General features: G+C 39.7%; 1 protein-coding gene across 25 annotated transcripts in view; it reads left to right on the forward strand.

Moving 5' to 3' along the window:
* The window catches only part of Dock9 (dedicator of cytokinesis 9), a 239,728-nt gene that overhangs the window by 174,132 nt on the left and 47,671 nt on the right, over positions 1–17,925 (forward strand). For 12 of the 25 annotated variants that reach the window (XM_087193042.1, XM_087193049.1, XM_087193063.1 and 9 more), the window contains 3 exons: positions 512–559; positions 3,246–3,382; positions 11,538–11,653. In XM_087193042.1, coding sequence (XP_087049168.1) covers positions 512–559; positions 3,246–3,382; positions 11,538–11,653 — 301 coding nt within the window. Of the gene's footprint in view, positions 1–511; positions 560–3,245; positions 3,383–3,914; positions 3,959–11,537; positions 11,654–17,925 lie in introns of all 25 variants that reach the window. The other 13 variants (XM_087193052.1, XM_087193060.1, XM_087193043.1 and 10 more) reach the window with 2 other exon arrangements.

Genomic DNA, 17,925 nt, shown 5'->3' on the forward strand with positions numbered 1-17,925 from the left:
TTTTCCAAATTAGTTTTGTGGATGTATTAAAACAAAGCAAAAAACTACATACTTGATGTCTGTAAAGGACCAGTCCATGAACTTGAGCCAAAAGAGAGAGCTCCTGTAGATATGAATGAGGATGAATAAGCAACTCAGGACAGTAGTACGGTCTCCAGCATATCCTGGAGCCAGCTGCTGTGGGTGAATCTGCCAGCCCTTAGGGACTGACAGGCTCATCAGTCATGATCTTTGTTCTCTGGTCCCCCCCCCCCCCCCACATAGTACTGATAGCCACACACCATGAGGCCTCCCTCCCAGGTTACTCATTTTCCCTGTGGGATTTTTTTTTTTGTACCGGGAATTGAACTCGGATCCTTGCGCTTGCGCAGCAGGCAGCGAAACCACTGAGCTAAATCCCTGGCCCCGGCCCTGTGTTTGAATCTGTTGTAGTAAATAGGCTTAAAGAAAACAGTGTATTGAAAATAACTTCATCATCGCATTCCCTAATAATGTCTCATCTTTCCCGCAGAGTCTGCTTGCACCAGTTCCAGTACATGGGGAAACGATACATAGCCAGGTACTGTGGGGCAGTCTGGTTTGAAATGACATGTCATTTTCTGTGTTTCTTGGGTCTGAATGTGTGGGGATGGTTGTCTCTGGTGAGTGGCAGGCAGAATTCACATAAGCAGCCATGAGGACAGTTGGCAGACCTTTCATTGCCACCGTAGACTCGAGGAGCCTTTCATTGGTTCTCCTGCATTCCTTCTGTCTCACGCGTCTCATGCTTCTCTCTTGGAAACACTGTCTTCAGTGGCCTTTTGACAACTCCCACACTTCCTTCCAATTTCTCCTCATGCTCTGTTGTCTCCTCATTCTCTTCTCCCTCTTTCTTCAGGTATTTTCTCCTTCCTCACTGATTTCCTTTGTTCTCACTTTCAAAGGTCATTTTTGCGTTCCTCCTTCCAGCTACAAGGGTACTAATTTCTCATCAACCATTCTGCTTTCCTGAATGTTTTTTGTTTTTGTTTTTTTGTTTTTTGGGGGTTTTTTTGGTACCGGGGATCGAACTTGGGTCCTTGCGCTTGCGCAGCATGTGGCGAAACCACTGAGCTAAATCCCCGGCCCTCCTGAATGTTTTTATCCTGTATCAAATTAGTGGGACTTCCATAGTCCTTCTCTAAAATGGAGCTTTTTTTCTTATTCTGACTAATTAGTAAGTCTCTGTGTTCTTACGTGACTGGAACCCTTTGATTGTTGTAACTCCCTGCTGCCCTGTCCCAGGTTCCAGGAGCACTAGACGCTCCTTGGTGAAGTGTGGCCAGACAGCTCCTCCTCCGACAGCACCCCCTCACAGCACATCATGTCCTTAGGAAGTTCTTCCTCCTGCCCTGTTGCCATTCAGTGTGTCTGATGTGAGCTATTCTGTGTTAGTGTGCATGCAGAGTCTTGTTCTAAGTGTCATATTTTCTGTTGTTGCTTTTAACAGTTTAATTATAAGTAAATAAAGAAAAGTATAAGTATATAAAGAAAAGCTTTAAAGTTTAGTTGTAATTGAGATTTGTTTCACTTATCTGTAATTTTTTTATAACAATGAAATGCAATAGAGATTAATAGAACTTCTTTTTGAGTGTGAAGATTTGCTTTTTATATTAACATTATTCTCTTTTGGGGTGATAAGTGTATTTTCTCTTAAGGAATAAAAGAGTGAGTTCTCTTTTTAAAAGATGCAAATTTAGGGAGACTGTTTTGTGCTTTCCTCCTATTAAAATTTTCTATTTCTATTTTCAATTGAAATGTGATAGCATGTGTAAAGTTCTCTAATCTTACCTTTTATTTTTATCACAACAGTAATTTTTATGTTTGAGTTTTTGAGTACCAAATGCAAGTATATACAAGGTGCCTTTATACCAATAACATCTCACACCTTCACTTTATTCTCTCTGACTGTCCCATGAAGATGGGCAAGCAGAATATTTTGTAACAGATGAGTATTGTGCTGGGCAAGGTTCACATCCTTGTGGGTACTGTTACTTATGTCACAATATGGCATTTGGAGAATATTGTGCCAAGTAGAACAAAATGCCTCAGATCTTAAAACGGTGAATGCAGGAGGCTAAAGATTTCTGTCTTGAAAAACAGTTTCAGAATTGGGTTTTACAAAGTGGTTATTATTTTTCTCAGAATATTTTTAAAGAAAATCTTCCAACTTCAAAAGCCCTTGTATATATTTGCATATATAGACTGCCTTAAAAATAGATGGGCAGGGGCCAGGGATTTAACTCATTGGTTCCACCGCCTGCCTCGCAAGCGCAAAGACCTGAGTTTGATCCCTGGTACCAAAAAAAAAAAAAAATAGGCAGAGGAAGATGGGAGTGGAGATGGTGTTACTTTGTTCTGTGCACTGTGAAAAGATATGCCCTGCTTTATACAAAAATTGCCATGGTGTCTTCTGCATGTGACAAAGATCTTGAACCATAGTGTGAACATTGTCAGTGTTTGACATTCACAGTGGTCCAGTTGTATGAACACTGTGCCTTCTCCTTGTCACTTGGAAATCACCCAGCAGCATGCTGTCCACGATAGTCCATGCATGTCCCTGTTCTCCTACACACAGTAACACGGTGAGGGGCATGGTTGGCTCTGGGATGGGGGACAGGTGTCATTCCAGCACTGGTGTCATTTCCGTCTGCTCTGGTGATGGTACACAGTAGAAAGTCAGCTGTTTGATTGCTAACCCAGATCACTTTTCTGTTTTCTCTACTTGACTGCTGACAAGTTTAACAAAGTCTGTGACTCTTCTCCTTCCTGCTTGGGTAAGAATAACGGTGTTAAAACCACCTCATGTAATCCTTCACATTGCATGTTTGTTCTGTTTCTCCCAGTGCATTTTAATGTTTATATATTTTTCTTCCATAACATAATCTAGAAAGGTTCTCCATGTTTTGACAATTGTCAGAATGTTGACCTTTAACTCCGTATTGGAGTCATACTCACTATTTTAAAAGTCACTCTCTAAAGTACTTTCTAGAAATGAGAAGGACTCACTTTCTAGAAATGAGAGCTTTATATTTGCTTCTTTGTTGTCAGGTGCTTTGCAGTGAACTCTGCAAGAGCTGCCACTTGTTCTTGTCTCTGGCTTCTTGGCTGCAGTCAGTGTGTGGCCCGCCTCCTCTGTGCCATGTCCTGGCTTTGCTAACACTCCCATCTCGCTGCAGTGTAACACATCTAACTTTTGCTTCTATCCCATTTCACTCATGTTGCAGGAACCAGGAGGGGTTGGGACCCATAGTTCATGATCGAAAATCTCAGACATTGCCTGTTTCCCGTAACAGAACAGGAATGATGCATGCCAGATTGCAGCAGCTGGGCAGCCTGGATAACTCTGTCACTTTTAACCACAGTAAGTCCCATGACATACTATCATAACAGCCAGCCATCTCTCTGCCATCTCAGAGGGGAGAGCCCCCCCCCACCACACCACATCACCGACTTGATTTTCCTTCTAGCTCAAAGCAAGTAGGATGAAGAGCGCCTGGCACAGTTCCCTTTCCTGGAGGAGAGTCCTCAGCACTGGGGAGTGACATAATGTGGAACATGGTCAACTATGGCACCAATCCTAAAACCCCTATTCTCATAACAAAATGTGGCAGGTTTACTAGCCAAACAGTTTCAGTATTTTTAATTTTTTTGGATTAATTACCTTAACCACTTTATCACTAATGTTTCCCTGCATCTCCTAAGAGCATCTGGGACAGATTCATTTTGCTCCTCTGGATCTTGTGCATGTAATTGATCGAGCGTCCACATTCTGACACTCCAGCTCTGAATGTATGTTAATCTTTACACCACTGTGAAAACATAAAGTCCATGAATCAATTTGTGAGGGTGTGGAAAAACGTCCAATAACAAAGTGACTTTTTCTGTGTTTTCAGTGTGAGAAAGATATCAAGTGTGCTTGGAATTTCTGTAGACAATGGTAAGATTTAATCAGGTTGAAGTCTGCTTACAAGGCCGCTTCACTTGCAAACCAAGACTTTTTGTTCCTCTTGCCTTCCTAACTTTGGGGCTTTTCTAACTTCACAATAAAGATTCTGCCAAAACATAGGAGCATATTTTTAATTTACTTTTATCAGTCACCAGAGGGGACATGGCATTGTGTGCTGTTTTAGCAATTTCAATATTTCATCTGCTTAAGTATTTGTCAATGGAGAAAACCTAAAAGATATCAACTGTACAGCATATGAAAAACTAATGTGACCATCTCTAAGTATCATTTCCGTTACTGTTGTGTTCTCTGAATTGTCCCATCTCCTTTCCAAGCATGACTTAGCTAGATATTGTTTTATTTAGTCAGTGACCTGTTCTCATTCCAAGCACTGTCTTTAATCATGATTATTAATATCTTCTTATCATTTCTCATCGTAAGAATTTCATTCCCTTGATTTTCATACCTTTTTCTTAATGCAGACTAAGAATAAAGATAATACTCTGAACCCTTTGTATTAATAATAGCTTAAAGTAAGACAGCTGAGGGATCAGAATTTAGCAGTTTTCCACACTTCTACCTAAGCAGTGTTAATTGTAAGGGGCTAGTTCTCTTTATAAAAGTCTAGGCTTGGGGCCGAGGATTTAGCTCAGTGGTTTCGCCACCTGCTACACAAGTGCAAGGACCCAAGTTCGATCTCTCGTACCAAAAAAAAAAAAGTCTAGGCTTGGGCCGGGGATGTAGCTCAGCAGCACAGCACCACCCTGGCAAGCTCGAGGTCCTGAGTTCAATCCCCAGTACCAAAAAAAAAAGAAGAAAAAAAGTCTAGGCTTAATTTAAATGAGGATTCTGTCAATCTTCCACACATTAAATTAACTGCTAGAAAATACTGATTCGAAAACCCTGGTTTTGAGTTCTACACTTAATGTGGAATGCACAGTGACAAATTTAAGGTTACAATGCTTGACTTTTCAAACTCTTTATGAGGCTTTTTCTAGCTCTGAGGACAAGGAATTAAAACAACAAAACAGAATTTTGTTATTTTTATTTTCATTTCCTTTTTAGCAACAAAATTCAACGTCCAGTGATACACTGGTCCTCCTGACTCCCTTTGTCTAGATAATCTATATATAATCTATATAATATGGAGTAATTCATTGTCACTTGAAATAAATGGTTAAACTTTGAAGCATTAAAAAAAAACATACCCAGGTGCACACCTGTGATCCCAGCACGTTGGAGGCCGAGGCAGAAGGATTGCCATGAGTTTGAGGCCAGCCTGAACTACATAGTGAGATCCTGTCTATAAAAACCAAAACAAAACAAAAAAATAAGCAGTTTAAGCCCCTACCTCCAAAATAATCATTTAGGAAACACAGAAAACAAACAATAAAGCGACTGATTAACACATGAAGAAACAACGTTGATGCATTCTGATATGCCGAAGCTCTTCCCACTCCAAATGTAGTTTATGGCTGTGGCTTGCATTGGAGAAGGGCGACAGCTGGGTTCCTGCACTGCCAAATGCTGTGCTTTCAGCACGGCTGAATCCTATTCTCTCTTCCTGCTACCCACAGAGAACCCTGTCTTTCCTGCCTCCCTCTTCTTCTAGCTCTTGACTCATTTCTCTTCTGTCAGTTTTTGGTGGCACTCTGTCCTCAGTTAAATTTTCTTCTGCTTTGCCAGAAAACATAGTATCGCTGATTCTTTTAGACTTCCTCTGTATTTCCACTATTCCTCCTCATCCCAGATTGGTTTTAAAGTCTCCCAGGTCATTCCGTCTTCTCAGGCTTAGTGTTCCTTTCCATCTCTAATTCTGATTATGTGTTTGGCTGGCTTCAGCCTTCTCCTCCGCTAGCTTTTTGGCCTCTTAAGTGATTAACTCAGCCAAAAACCACAGAAAAGGGTAGTACATACTGTATGTATGTATACACGTGTATCCTTTTGTGAGCCTGCATATGTATTTATACATACTTGTTTATTTACATCTGTACCCGTGTGTTTTACGGGCAATTTCTGGCCATGTAATGTCTCTTTTTAAAAATCCTATTTAGCAATAAATACAGTACCTTCTGTTGGGCCAACCAAAATGAGATAGATTCAGTATGTGAGAGAACTGCCATGGATAACCCAGAGTTTAAAATGAATTTATTTCATAAAAAGAAATAAAAAATAGAAAGGAGTCCCTATACATCTTCATTATGCATTTCCTCTTTCCCAAGTAGGAAAGGCCATGTCAGACCTCATTTTGACCAGCAGGGGGCAGCAGAGGCCTGTGAGAAACAGCCTTCTCTGACCATCAGCAGCATCCCATGCCATCCCCAGTACCACTGTGCACAGGACAAGGGAAAAGATGCCATATGTGCTGCACATATAACTCTTGCAGGTCGTAAATTTGTTTTTTGGTTTTGGTAGGAAATCATGAAAATGACAAATCCTGCAGCAACCAAATAGACTTTCAACTATTTGAAAAACACTCTTAAAAGAACAGATTTGTTGGGGCCGGGGATTTAGTTCAGTGATTCCAGCACCTGCCTTGTAAGCGCAAGGTCCCGAGTTTGATCCCCAGTACCAAAAAATAAAAAAAATTATAGTTTAAAAAAAAAGAACAGATTTGTTAGGCCAGGGATTTAACTCAGGGGCACCACGCCTGCCTTGCAAGCACAGGGTCCTGAGTTTGATCCCCGGTAGTGGGGAAAAACAGATTTGTTGTTTGTCATCGCCCAGCCATATGAACAGTAAATCTTTAAAACATTTAGACATTGACTAGGTGATGTAACTTACACCCATTGTTTATCAAGAGATTATGTCAACAGGCAAATAAGAAATACATGTTATATGTAAATGTATTTATTTGCCTGTTGACTTAATCTACTTAATTTACTTTGATGTTAACGTGTTTTTCTAGGAATATACTAAATTCATTTGCACTTTATATGTCCAGTGGTATGCTAGGAGGGGAAGCCAGTTAGAAACATGTGAAGAAAACCTCTATTTCATGTAACCCAATATAAGAGGCAATTTAAGATCACTGGGTTGCAGTGACTTCTATTTCAGGTCAGTGTTAGAAAGCATGTTCTCGCTGAACTGCCCATGAGTGACCTATGCACTCCTATGCTGAACTGCCTATAAAGCTGGTGTGGGCACTTGAGGGTAGGGATGTGAGAACAGAATGGACAAGGCCCTGTTGGGATATTATCCAGGTCACTTATGTATCATGTGAAGGGTTAGATGACATGGCTTGTGATGCCTTGCTAAGTTCTGGAATTCTTTGATACCTATGAAGCACAAGTAAGCAAATGAATACAGATGTTAAGTAAATTCTTTTATTGTATATGATATGAATTGATATGTGAACTAATATGAAAAATACAAAGAATGCATTCATCTCTGAATTAAAATTAGCACCTTTCAAAAAACTTTTAAAGTATGCATGACATAGCTTTAAAATGTACTTCAGTGTTTTAAACATTAATACTCCAGATAGTAAATTAAATGTTCATAAACCCATATTTCTTTTCCACATTTCTGAGATTTGTTTTTATACATTTCCTAGATTTCTGAAATCAAGTATATTTTAATAGTACTTCTAATATAGTAGTCTGTCATTAATTAGTGCTTCTTGCTATTGATAGGGTCTCAGAATTGAGAAAAGTCAGGTACAATGCCCATTTAAAGTCAGTCATTTTAATGTCCCTAATCCTTTTATGCCCAATCTTCCATTTTTGAAACAGCACATAACAATGGAACGTAATAAAAATTTTGCTCTTTGGATTCTTGTTCCTTGAATATTTCTAGGTAGCATATATGAATTTAGTGCAAAAATTCAGAAAATTCCAACCTTTGGCATAAATGGGTTAAAGAGGACTTTAAAGTAAAATGTATTATATGCCTAAACCAATAATTTTAGGACTGTAGCTCATACCATTTTTCAGACACTGCTAAATACTAGGTTGCAGTATTCTTTAGAGAATGATGATGGCATGATACCCACTTCTAAAATATGACCCCCTGGGTTACGGACTATGTCTACAAGTCATTCCGAGGTGATTTCTTTTCTCTGTGTGTGGTCAAGGGTCATAGTGCAAACCACATGATTTTTGCCTTGGAGTATTATTCCTGATTCTGAACTCTACTCCTTGCCCATCTGTGAGGAAAACCTTTTTAGCAACAGAAATGCGAGGGGGGATAAATAAAAGATTTTGTAGATGTTGGGTGTTTTGATATTTTGCGTAAATATTTGCACTTAGTAAAGCCATACACCATGAGCTAAAATAGCTAAGGAACTAGGTCTACATTTGGGGAATTGCTTAGAAAGAAGATTCCTGGTCATTCAGTATTTCTGTTTTCTCAAACTTATTATTTTCCTGGATTCATATTTTGGTCCGGATAAATAATAATAATTTTGCTTTTATAAAGGAAAAGTAGCTGTGAAGATGAAAACACTTCCTGTGAGATTACAGTCTGATTTACTCTTCTATCTCAAACGTTCTGACAGTCAGAAAAGGCATATGGCTGTGGTTAGGCTTCTACCTGCCCACCACATCACGTCAGATGTCGACCCAGTGGGGAGGGAAAAATAGTTTACAGATATAGTCAGCATTATTAAGTTGAGCTATTTAGGTAAGATGAATTTATTAAATAGAACAATGCTAATTAACTGTAAATATGACAGATGACATAAGTTGGTGATCCCATTTTTGGCCCCTGGGTGTTCAAAACATCTCTAGATTGTAGAGTAAGTCTTTTGTCAAAGTAACAATATAAGGAAAATTGTGTAAATTTGAGCAGTAAATCGTAAAAACTCTAAAGCATTCCTTGGTACACCCTCCAAAGATGGCATATCCCTTCCTCTCTGTCCCTGGCCAGCAAGGGTGGAGAATCCATACAGTGCTCCAAGGCACCACTGCCCCCTAGTGGGAACAAGTATCATCCTCATTTGGAGTCAGAATCTGCTTTCAAACAATTTGAGAAATTTCTGTCTCTTAAGATCACTTTCAGATTTACTAATTCAGTTTAATTTTACTGTTAGTCTGTAACATTGTTACTGTCAATTAAAGTCTTATCTCATGCACAGCTTTGTTCCAGGTCTTAGGACACACTGTCTCTTGCCTCTGTGATGGGGACAATCTCTACACATACATACTGCCATTTATTTTTAGGGATTTTAAAAAGTAACACTAGCTCCAAATCTTGTGATTTTTGAGATGAAATTGTTTAAGGAAAAGCAAAGCGTGACATACTGTGGCTAAAAGGACAATTTGTTTTAGATTCTCAATATTCTACGGAGAATGGTAATGCATGCTACCTACTTCGTATTATGCAAAGGCATATTGATTTCTATATAAATCTATATAAATATAGCTCTTACTCTAAATCAGATTAGAAAGATGGTACTGTGCTGTAATAGCTTAGAGAAATTACGTACTACCAAATTTCCATGTCTGTATACATAATTATGTAACTAATTTAATTAGCATTGGTTATGTATGTTTTCAAAACGGCACATTGCCAAAGTCTGATTCTTTAATTATGCCAGGCTTTTACTCAGGAGCAGGTAAATTCTGTGGAAACTCCTCAATGTTTGGCCATCTTATTTATAAGTTACCTAGATGCACTTAACCAGTAGATTTTCTAAAAAGAGGAAAGGGCAGTTCTCTGCACAGAGAGAAATTAAAATTACCACCAAAACAGGTTCCTTGTTAAAATGTAACCCAGACTAAAAACTCATTTGGAGAAATGGCAGCCCTCCATAAAGGATCAGCCTGTGTAAAAGCTTTGGTTGGACTAATAACAGGTGTTGTGTTTTTGGTTATTATTGTTGTTTGGTTTTCTTGTTTTGGTTTTTGGTGGAGTTTTTCTAGGTGGGTCCACTCTTACCATAGTTTGTGATCACTTTAACAATAATCATCAATCTATGTTTTCCTCTTTCATTGTCTCTGTATCTCACCAAACCTCACCTAATGAAGGAATTGCTTTGGCAGTATAGTTGATATTACTACCCCGGTTATCCATCTTTCTTATGTGTGAGGAATTTCTTGCCCCAAAAGAAAGAAATAGAGCCAGCACGGTGTTAGTGTTTGGCATATCCTCACTGCCCCTAGATACTTCCTCTGACAAAGTGACAGCAATGCAAATCAAAGACACTGAACCTCAGAGCCACCTTTATAAAAGCACCTCTGTAGTTTTGAAAAGCTTTGTTGTAGCCTTTTAAAAACATTCTAGAATTTATTTAAGTCAGGATGTTGTCTTTCCCAAGTTCTTTCTTCTCTCCTAATAATTTACGCTATTGTAGTACCCTGGAAAAGGAATTTGGAGTGTAGGTTCTAGTTTTTCCCAGTTCTGATCTCAAGGAAATGGCTAGGTTTTCTGTACTTTATTTTCCTGATCTGTATACAAAATGTCCTCCTCTCTGGAGTATAAGAAAATTACCAATTAGTAAGTATTGATTTATTTTCACTCCTTGGAGAAAGACATGACATTGTGTTTTATTATATGGTCATCTTTCTGTATAATCTAGACCAATACTGTAACATCTTTGCATCCCTATATATTTCTGCTAATGCATACCATTTCATAAATTAATATCTCAAATTATATGTCAAACTGCATTTATATCAGTATTAAATTGGTTTTCCAGCCACTATAGAAGATTAAAGTTTGTATTTAAATTATGTGTGATTAAGCTAAATTTACATGACAGTTTCTTCTTCCTTTTCTTAAGTATTTCTTTCAGACATGTTGGCTTTTATGCTTTTTATTAAAGCAAGTAGAAAACTATTCATAATTCGGTCAACTCTTGATTATCATTCCTGATTCTAACTAATAATACAGTTACTGACTCGCTGCTTTTATAGCATTCACTGTGAACCAGGTAGTATTCTAGAGCTTCACAATGAATGGACTTAATCCTCACTACCACTCGTTGAGGCTGATACTCTTATTATCCACATTCCACATATGGGAAACTGAGGTATAAAGAGGTGGAATAACCTGCTCACATTCACACAGCTAGTAAATAGTGGAGCTCAGTTCTGCAGCCAGTAGCCTGAGCTGCGGCTCATCTTAACCCCTATGCTTCTCAGCTGCCTCTGTCCCCCTGGGGAGCTTGGAAAATCTCCCCTCCCTCTGCAGGCCTGCCATTCATTCTGACAGCTTAGACAAGGGGCCTTGATGCAAGTCCTGGCTCTGCTGCTTACTACCTATGTGACTTTAGACACGTTATTTAGCCTTTCTGTACCCCTATTTCCTTATCTGCAAAAAGAATTTAATAATGTATATACTTCATAGGGGTGTTGAGGGATTAAACAGTGCGTGTAAATTTCCCAGATGTATGGTTGCACATGGCAAACACACCATAAATATTTGTTTTTATTTCCCTTTCAGAGTTGAAAAAGACTTGTAATTAAATGGAAATATTGTTAATATTACCCCCAAAACCCTAAACAGGGAGACAAGGCCCCAAAAGGGGACTTTCTTTAGATAATCAAAAGTTGACTGTGACTCTCCCATCCCTCCAGCCTTGCTGTGTGAACCACTGGGCAGTAACCCTGTGCTATAATTCATGCAGGCTATGGCCACTCGGATGCAGATGTTCTTCACCAGTCGCTTCTCGAAGCCAACATTGCTACTGAGGTTTGCCTTACTGCTCTGGACACACTCTCTCTATTTACACTGGCATTTAAGGTTTGTATTAAATAGCGTTCGTGGTCAGTTTTAAAAGCTCAGCTAGCACAAACTTACAGCATTGCGTTTTTACTTCACCAATTTGTTTTTGCTGCTGTAAGGAGAGCATTAATTCTTAAATTCCTTAATGAACCCATTCCACACCGAATGGCTTGAATTCTCTGAAATATAATAAAGCTCAACTGGTCCACATATGCGACATGCTTGGAAGGGATAGAAATCCCTGGAGGTGGCTAACTCTTGGCAGAATTTCCCCAAGGAACAGAGCTTTACTAAACTCTCAGGATGATAAATACGGGAACCTAATCAGCCATTTCTGCCTTGAATATATTTAAACACAATGAAGTATTATACGCAAGGTCCTGGGTTCTATTGCCGGTACCAAAAAAAATAGATATTTATAGAGAGAGGAGTGATAAATGTGTAATTTTTAAAATTTTAGGGCTGGGGATTTAGCTCAGTGGTTCTGCTGCCTGCCTTGCAAGCACAAGGTCCCGAGTTCGATCCCTGGTACCAAAAGAAAAAATTGACCTGTTCCTAAACTAAGTGACAAAATTACTTCAGGGATAGAAAATGAAAGGTCTTTTTTTTTCTTGTTTTTAAAGTTTTAGCAAATATATTCAAGTAGTTTAAGATGGACTCTTGATCCTGACATTTCCCATTCTTGCTAAACGATTACTTGTGTTTTTAGCATAGAAAAGGGTGATTGAGTTCGTGTTAATATACTACAAATATTGAAACTATGTTTGATTGCAAGGATATTTGGGAAATATAACTAGAGGCATTCTCTGCTTTCTTTATCTCTACATATAAAGCACATCTTTACTAGGGTAGTAAAAATAGCAACCTCGGTGTCCTATCACTGTACTTTAATATGCCTCTTTTCTCTCCTCTGTAGTCACACCCCTTGTGGAATGGGGATGTCAGTGTCTTCATACATGGGGCCTCCCCTAGAGGGGCTCTCAAAGTGTGGTCTCCAGCTACAGCCCCTGGGAACCTCTTAGAAATGTAAATTCTCAATCAGAAACTCTGAGCATGAGACCCAAGCCCCACAGCTTAAGAACCATGGCTCTACTGGACCCATCAAAGAGGGCTTTAAAGTCCTTTCTATTTTCTCTTGAATAATTTTAGTTTAAAGATCTTATGTATGTAGGCAGTGAAGGTTCTGAATGTAGATGTTTGGCCATGTACACATGTATTGATGTTGAGCATACATCCTTTAGTGCAGAACAGCAATGGCAACACTTCCTCTACTCTCTGCCTGGGCCCTACCATGTGAACAGGCAGGAAACTGCAGGTGAGGCCCGGCAGGAGCAGGCACATGGGCAGGCAGGGCACACACAGCACATGTGTATCATGGCAGCACCATAAGAGTGGTGACAGTTTCCTCAGTCGTCAGCCTATCGTCTTTTTTTTTTTTTCACAATACAGCAATTTATTTAGATGCTTAAAATGAATACAAAGGGAAATAAAGACCACAAAATTATACATACTACACAGTGTGTCATATATTAGATGGTATAAACGAATACTCCAGGGCAGTGTTTAACTAAAGAGAAAACTAAATACCCAAAATGCAGCACTCATTTGGTTTGCTGCTTCAACATAACACACTTTTATATGGATCTAAAAGGTGTCAAAATTAGTAGCTGCAAAGTCAATTCTTTTTTTTTTTTTTTGGTACCAGGGATCGAACTCGGGTCCTTGCGCTTGCGCAGCAGGCGGTGAAACCACTGAGCTAAATCCCCGGCCCCTGCAAAGTCAATTCTTGCATGTGATTTTAGCTTAAAAGATTTCAGAAACATCTGAAATACCAGTTTTTGACAGTTGTAATGTCAAGGATATTCAGAACAAGAAAAATTCTATAATACAAGACAGTCCAGATATATATCTTATGTAACTGGTCTCTGTTGCAAGATTGTACAAGGTTATGTGCAAAAACTATGTCCAAAGGTCCATACTAGCACAGGTTCAAGCTTTTGCTAGGGGAACTAGATACAGCATTTATTACACAGCAAGGGCAACACTGAAAAAAGAAACATCTATGATGGGTACACAATACCAATACTTTAAGCATCACTTGAATAGCTCTAAAAGACTGTACAAATATACATTTCAACTTTTCAGAATACATGAAAAAAAATCAACTTCCCCAGTCTACTTTACACATTAGATTGGTAGCTTGTTGGCCCTACACTACCATGTGAATCAGGCTAACGCTTCTCAAGGACATCCAACCAAACATTTTACAGAGGGAAAGAAATGTTGAAAAGGCAGATAAAATAAACCTCTGCTTTTCCTAATGTGCATTCATGAGCCCCCAGTGTACTGGTTTTTCGTACTTACCATGTCTATCAGGAAAGGCTCTGAAGCCAAGATCAGCCAATCATGTATCACAGACTTAGAAACAACCACTGGGACTGCAACAGCCACTTGTCCTCACAGCCTGCTGACCAGTCCTCACAAGGCAGTACCAGATAAGACAGCTTTGCAGTCAGACTGGAGGAAAAAGTGAGTTCTTGGCTGCAGCATGTCACCAGTGCAATGAGGCCAGGCACTCATGCCTGCTGGCTGCTTAGTTTAACTCCCGTTAAGCTGCCATGCATTGGCTTGGCCACTCCGTCAGTCATGTTGTCAAACTGCTCCCCATCCTCACTGTCAATTGTGCTATTCTGCCACTCAATCTAGGGGGTTAGATAAGCGCTCATTATTTTCAGATGCATTCTTCCACTGTGACTGGTCCTTGGACCAAAATCCTTCAACTTTTCCATAGGAACTATTCTTCCATTTTAACTGCTCTCTGTCACCTTGCATGGTGTCAGCCTACAGTCTTATCCAAGCTCCTTCCTGTTGCCTGCCAAATATTCAGGAAGGTATTTGCCAGGGTCCCCAGGTCTCCAAATGTCTGTCACCAATAAATTCTGGCTCCCGAGAAAGAAATGGCATTTATGGACTGAATGAATATCTTTGGGAAAAGTACTTGATGTCTCCATACCTAAAGTTTCTCATCTGTAACATTGGAGAAGTAGGATCTACCTTACAGGGCTGTGGTGAATTTTGAGTGAGCTGACCCTTGAAAGGGCCTTTCGTATTGCTAGTACTGTACATACCAGGCTCCGTTGTACTGGGAGACGGCATGGACACAGAGACACCATGGGCGTAAAGCTCCATCAATCCCAGCTCTTCAGCCTTGGGCAGGGTCTCTACTTGACATTTCCCCTTTTTTGGCTAGGGAGAAGAGAAGTACTAGAGATTGAAGCAGGGTCTTCACACTGAGTCATACCCCAGCCCTTTATTTTTTATTTTGAGACCAGGTCTTGCTAAGTTACTAAATTGCCTGGGCTGGCCTCAAACTTGGAGTCCTTCTAGGTATGGTGACACAACACCTGTAATCCCAGCACTTGGGAGGCTGAAGCAGGATTGCTGCAAGTTCAAGGTCAGCCTAGGCTACATAGTGAGTTCAGAGCCAGCCTGAACTACGTAGTGAGATCCTGTCTCAAAACAAAACAAAACGAAACAAAAAGTTGCAGTCTTCCCAGAGTGCCAGCATGGAGGGAGGGGGGTACCACCGTTCACTCTGCTTGACATTTCTCAATCCTGATGTCCTTACCTAAAACACAGCAATTACGCCTACTCTGTGGCTTGAGGTATAAATGTGAATAGCCAGAAACATCCACCCTGGGGCCAGAACATGCAGGAGCTCAAGTGTTCACTCTGGTTTAGCACTGGGCACTAGTCTTACCTGGTTCTCTCCTACCTATCCTGTGACAAAGGGCCTGATTCCTGAGATATCAGGGGAACAGTGAACTGAGAGCTGGGGTGGTGCTTGTCAGCATCTCTGTGCCAATGAGCATAAGCATTTGCTGTATAAAGCTCAGCACCCTCGTCAGAGACGGGAAGAGGGGCAGGTGTATGGTGCAGTGCGCGGCATTGCTAGATGCTGGGCTAAGAGGTGCATGAGGCTTGTGTGACTCAGACTCGCAGGTCCATGAGGCCCTTACTATCATCGTCTGCACATATTTACTCAGTTGAGGCATCAGTTAGAGCACCTGAGAAAGATGACAACCTTGACTGAGCTGATATAATTCTGGGCAGGAAAATCATCTTCCACAGATGGAGCCCTGTCATACTGACTGTCTTATTTGACCATGTCAGTAAGTTGCCAGAGACGACCAGAGGTCAGTTGCTTAAGATGAAATGTTTGAAAAGATTCAAGCCCTGAATTCTCCTTGTCATACCGTATTAGCTTCCTGCTGTTTATTGAATGCCTTCTGCACCTCAGGCAGTAATCTTCACAACAACCATGCCTAGCTGATCTCATTGTCCCCCACTTTAGAAATGAAGAAATTGAGACTGAGACAGGTTAGGAAATTTGCCCAAGATACTACACAACTGCTCTGTCCCAAAGACCTTGTTCTCCACCCAAATCAGAGGTGTGTGTTTGTATGAGTACAGAGGTGGGGGATGGGGTAAATGAATATTAAAGAATTGGAATGACCTCACAAAAAGAAAAGAAGAAAATTACCAAACCCTTTTTAGGTACCCTGTATAGTACTGGGTACTTTCACATATAGTATCTCATTTAATACCTAAAAGGGTTAGTTTTGTAAACTGAGATGGTTACATGCAAAAAAATATGATTATCTTGCAGCTATATTACAATGTCTATGAACACAGTCTCTGAAGTGGACCATCAAATATTTTATAATGTTAATGTGTTCACAGATTTAATCTGAAAATGTATGTAGTTTTAGCAGTTTCATTTAGAACCTTGTCTTGGTTTAAAGTGTGGCCGTGAGTGCTAATACAAAACCATAAAGAGCAGTAGGGACTAAAAAAGAAAGCGGTGTGCAAGTGGGTACCCAGAGTCTCACTGGAGGGTTTGTGGTCTGTCACATGACTGGAGCCTTATCTGCAAAAGTGCGTGAGAGTGACTGCAGCTGAGACAGCTCTTGTCCAAACGGAGTCTCTACAGATTACTTTAGAATCAGTGTTTAAATAAAAATAAATGTCATGGCCTGAGTTCAATCCCCAGTACCAAAAAATAAAAATAAAATAAAAAAATAAATGTCATGTGCCTCAGAAAGACTTAGCTGTCTTAGACGTCTCATTTAGACAGCCAAGGTTTAAGGTTGACATTGTGTTCTTGGGTCTTTAGAAATTACTGATAATTGAACATTCATTCCCTGCAAGGCCCATTTCCTGGATCAAGGACTGCAAGAGAGTGTTTCAACAATCAGACCTGAACCCGTCATCCATAATTCCTGGGGACTTGTCTCCACTTTATTGCTAGAAATAAGTCGTTCATTATATTATTGTGATATCTCATTTAATTTCCTAAATGAAAATTCCCTATACTCAATAAGAGTTAAAATGAGATACACTGCATTATTATCTTTTATTATTTCTGAGTGGAGAAATTAATGGGGAGTTTTGTTTTTTCTTTTTTACCCACATGGGCCTTTCTGCATGTTCAAAGATTTGTTTGTATTTAGTATATACTTGTATTACTTTCTAATCAGTGAGAAAGCAACAGAGAGGCAGACAAAAAGGAAGAAGACTGATTGGAAGATAAAGAAGCTAGCTGGTAATGGAAGTGTCTAGGCTGAAGAGTCTTTATTTCTTTAAATGAGGCATTTTACATCTTAATGTAAATGAGTCTTAATTTCATTATTGCAGTTCTTGAGATCAGAGCCCAAGGGGCACTAAATCCTGAAAATAAGAAGCAAAAGCCTTGAGAGAGAGGAGGGGGAGAAGAAACTCAACTTGGAGACAAAGACCAATTCAAAGAGGATATCTCAGGGTCTTTTCAGTTTTTCAAAGAACTATCTCTTCTGGATAATCCAGCAAAGAGTGCTGAGAAAATGAAATCTCATTTTCAGATTCACCCAAACCTCACCCCAGCCATAGTTAGCAAAGTAGATGGATTGTGAAAAGCAAGGGTCTCCAACTGTGGCTCCTAGGAAAAAAATGGTACCCAAGACAAAGCCTGTATGTAGTTCCCTGAGCACTGGAATCAGCATTTGGTGACGGGCAGGAGGTGGGGTGAACAGCTGCTCACAGAGAGTTATATCATTCATTTAATCAGTCACCATTCGCAATTTCTGCTCTTTAAATTGCTCTTCTTTCACGTGATGGAATTCAGTATGATGCCTCAGTATTTCATGATATACAGATCACTGAATTTTAAGTGTTATACCAACTGTGAGATATCTATACTTACTAGACTTAAAAAGAAAAAAACATTGTTTGCCTGAGTCAGAATTTCTCTC

Source organism: Heterocephalus glaber, unplaced genomic scaffold (assembly GCF_053883595.1).
Source record: "Heterocephalus glaber isolate CG9 unplaced genomic scaffold, H.glaber_assembly_v1.0 deba00001578, whole genome shotgun sequence".
NCBI classification, from domain to species: Eukaryota; Metazoa; Chordata; class Mammalia; order Rodentia; family Bathyergidae; genus Heterocephalus; species Heterocephalus glaber.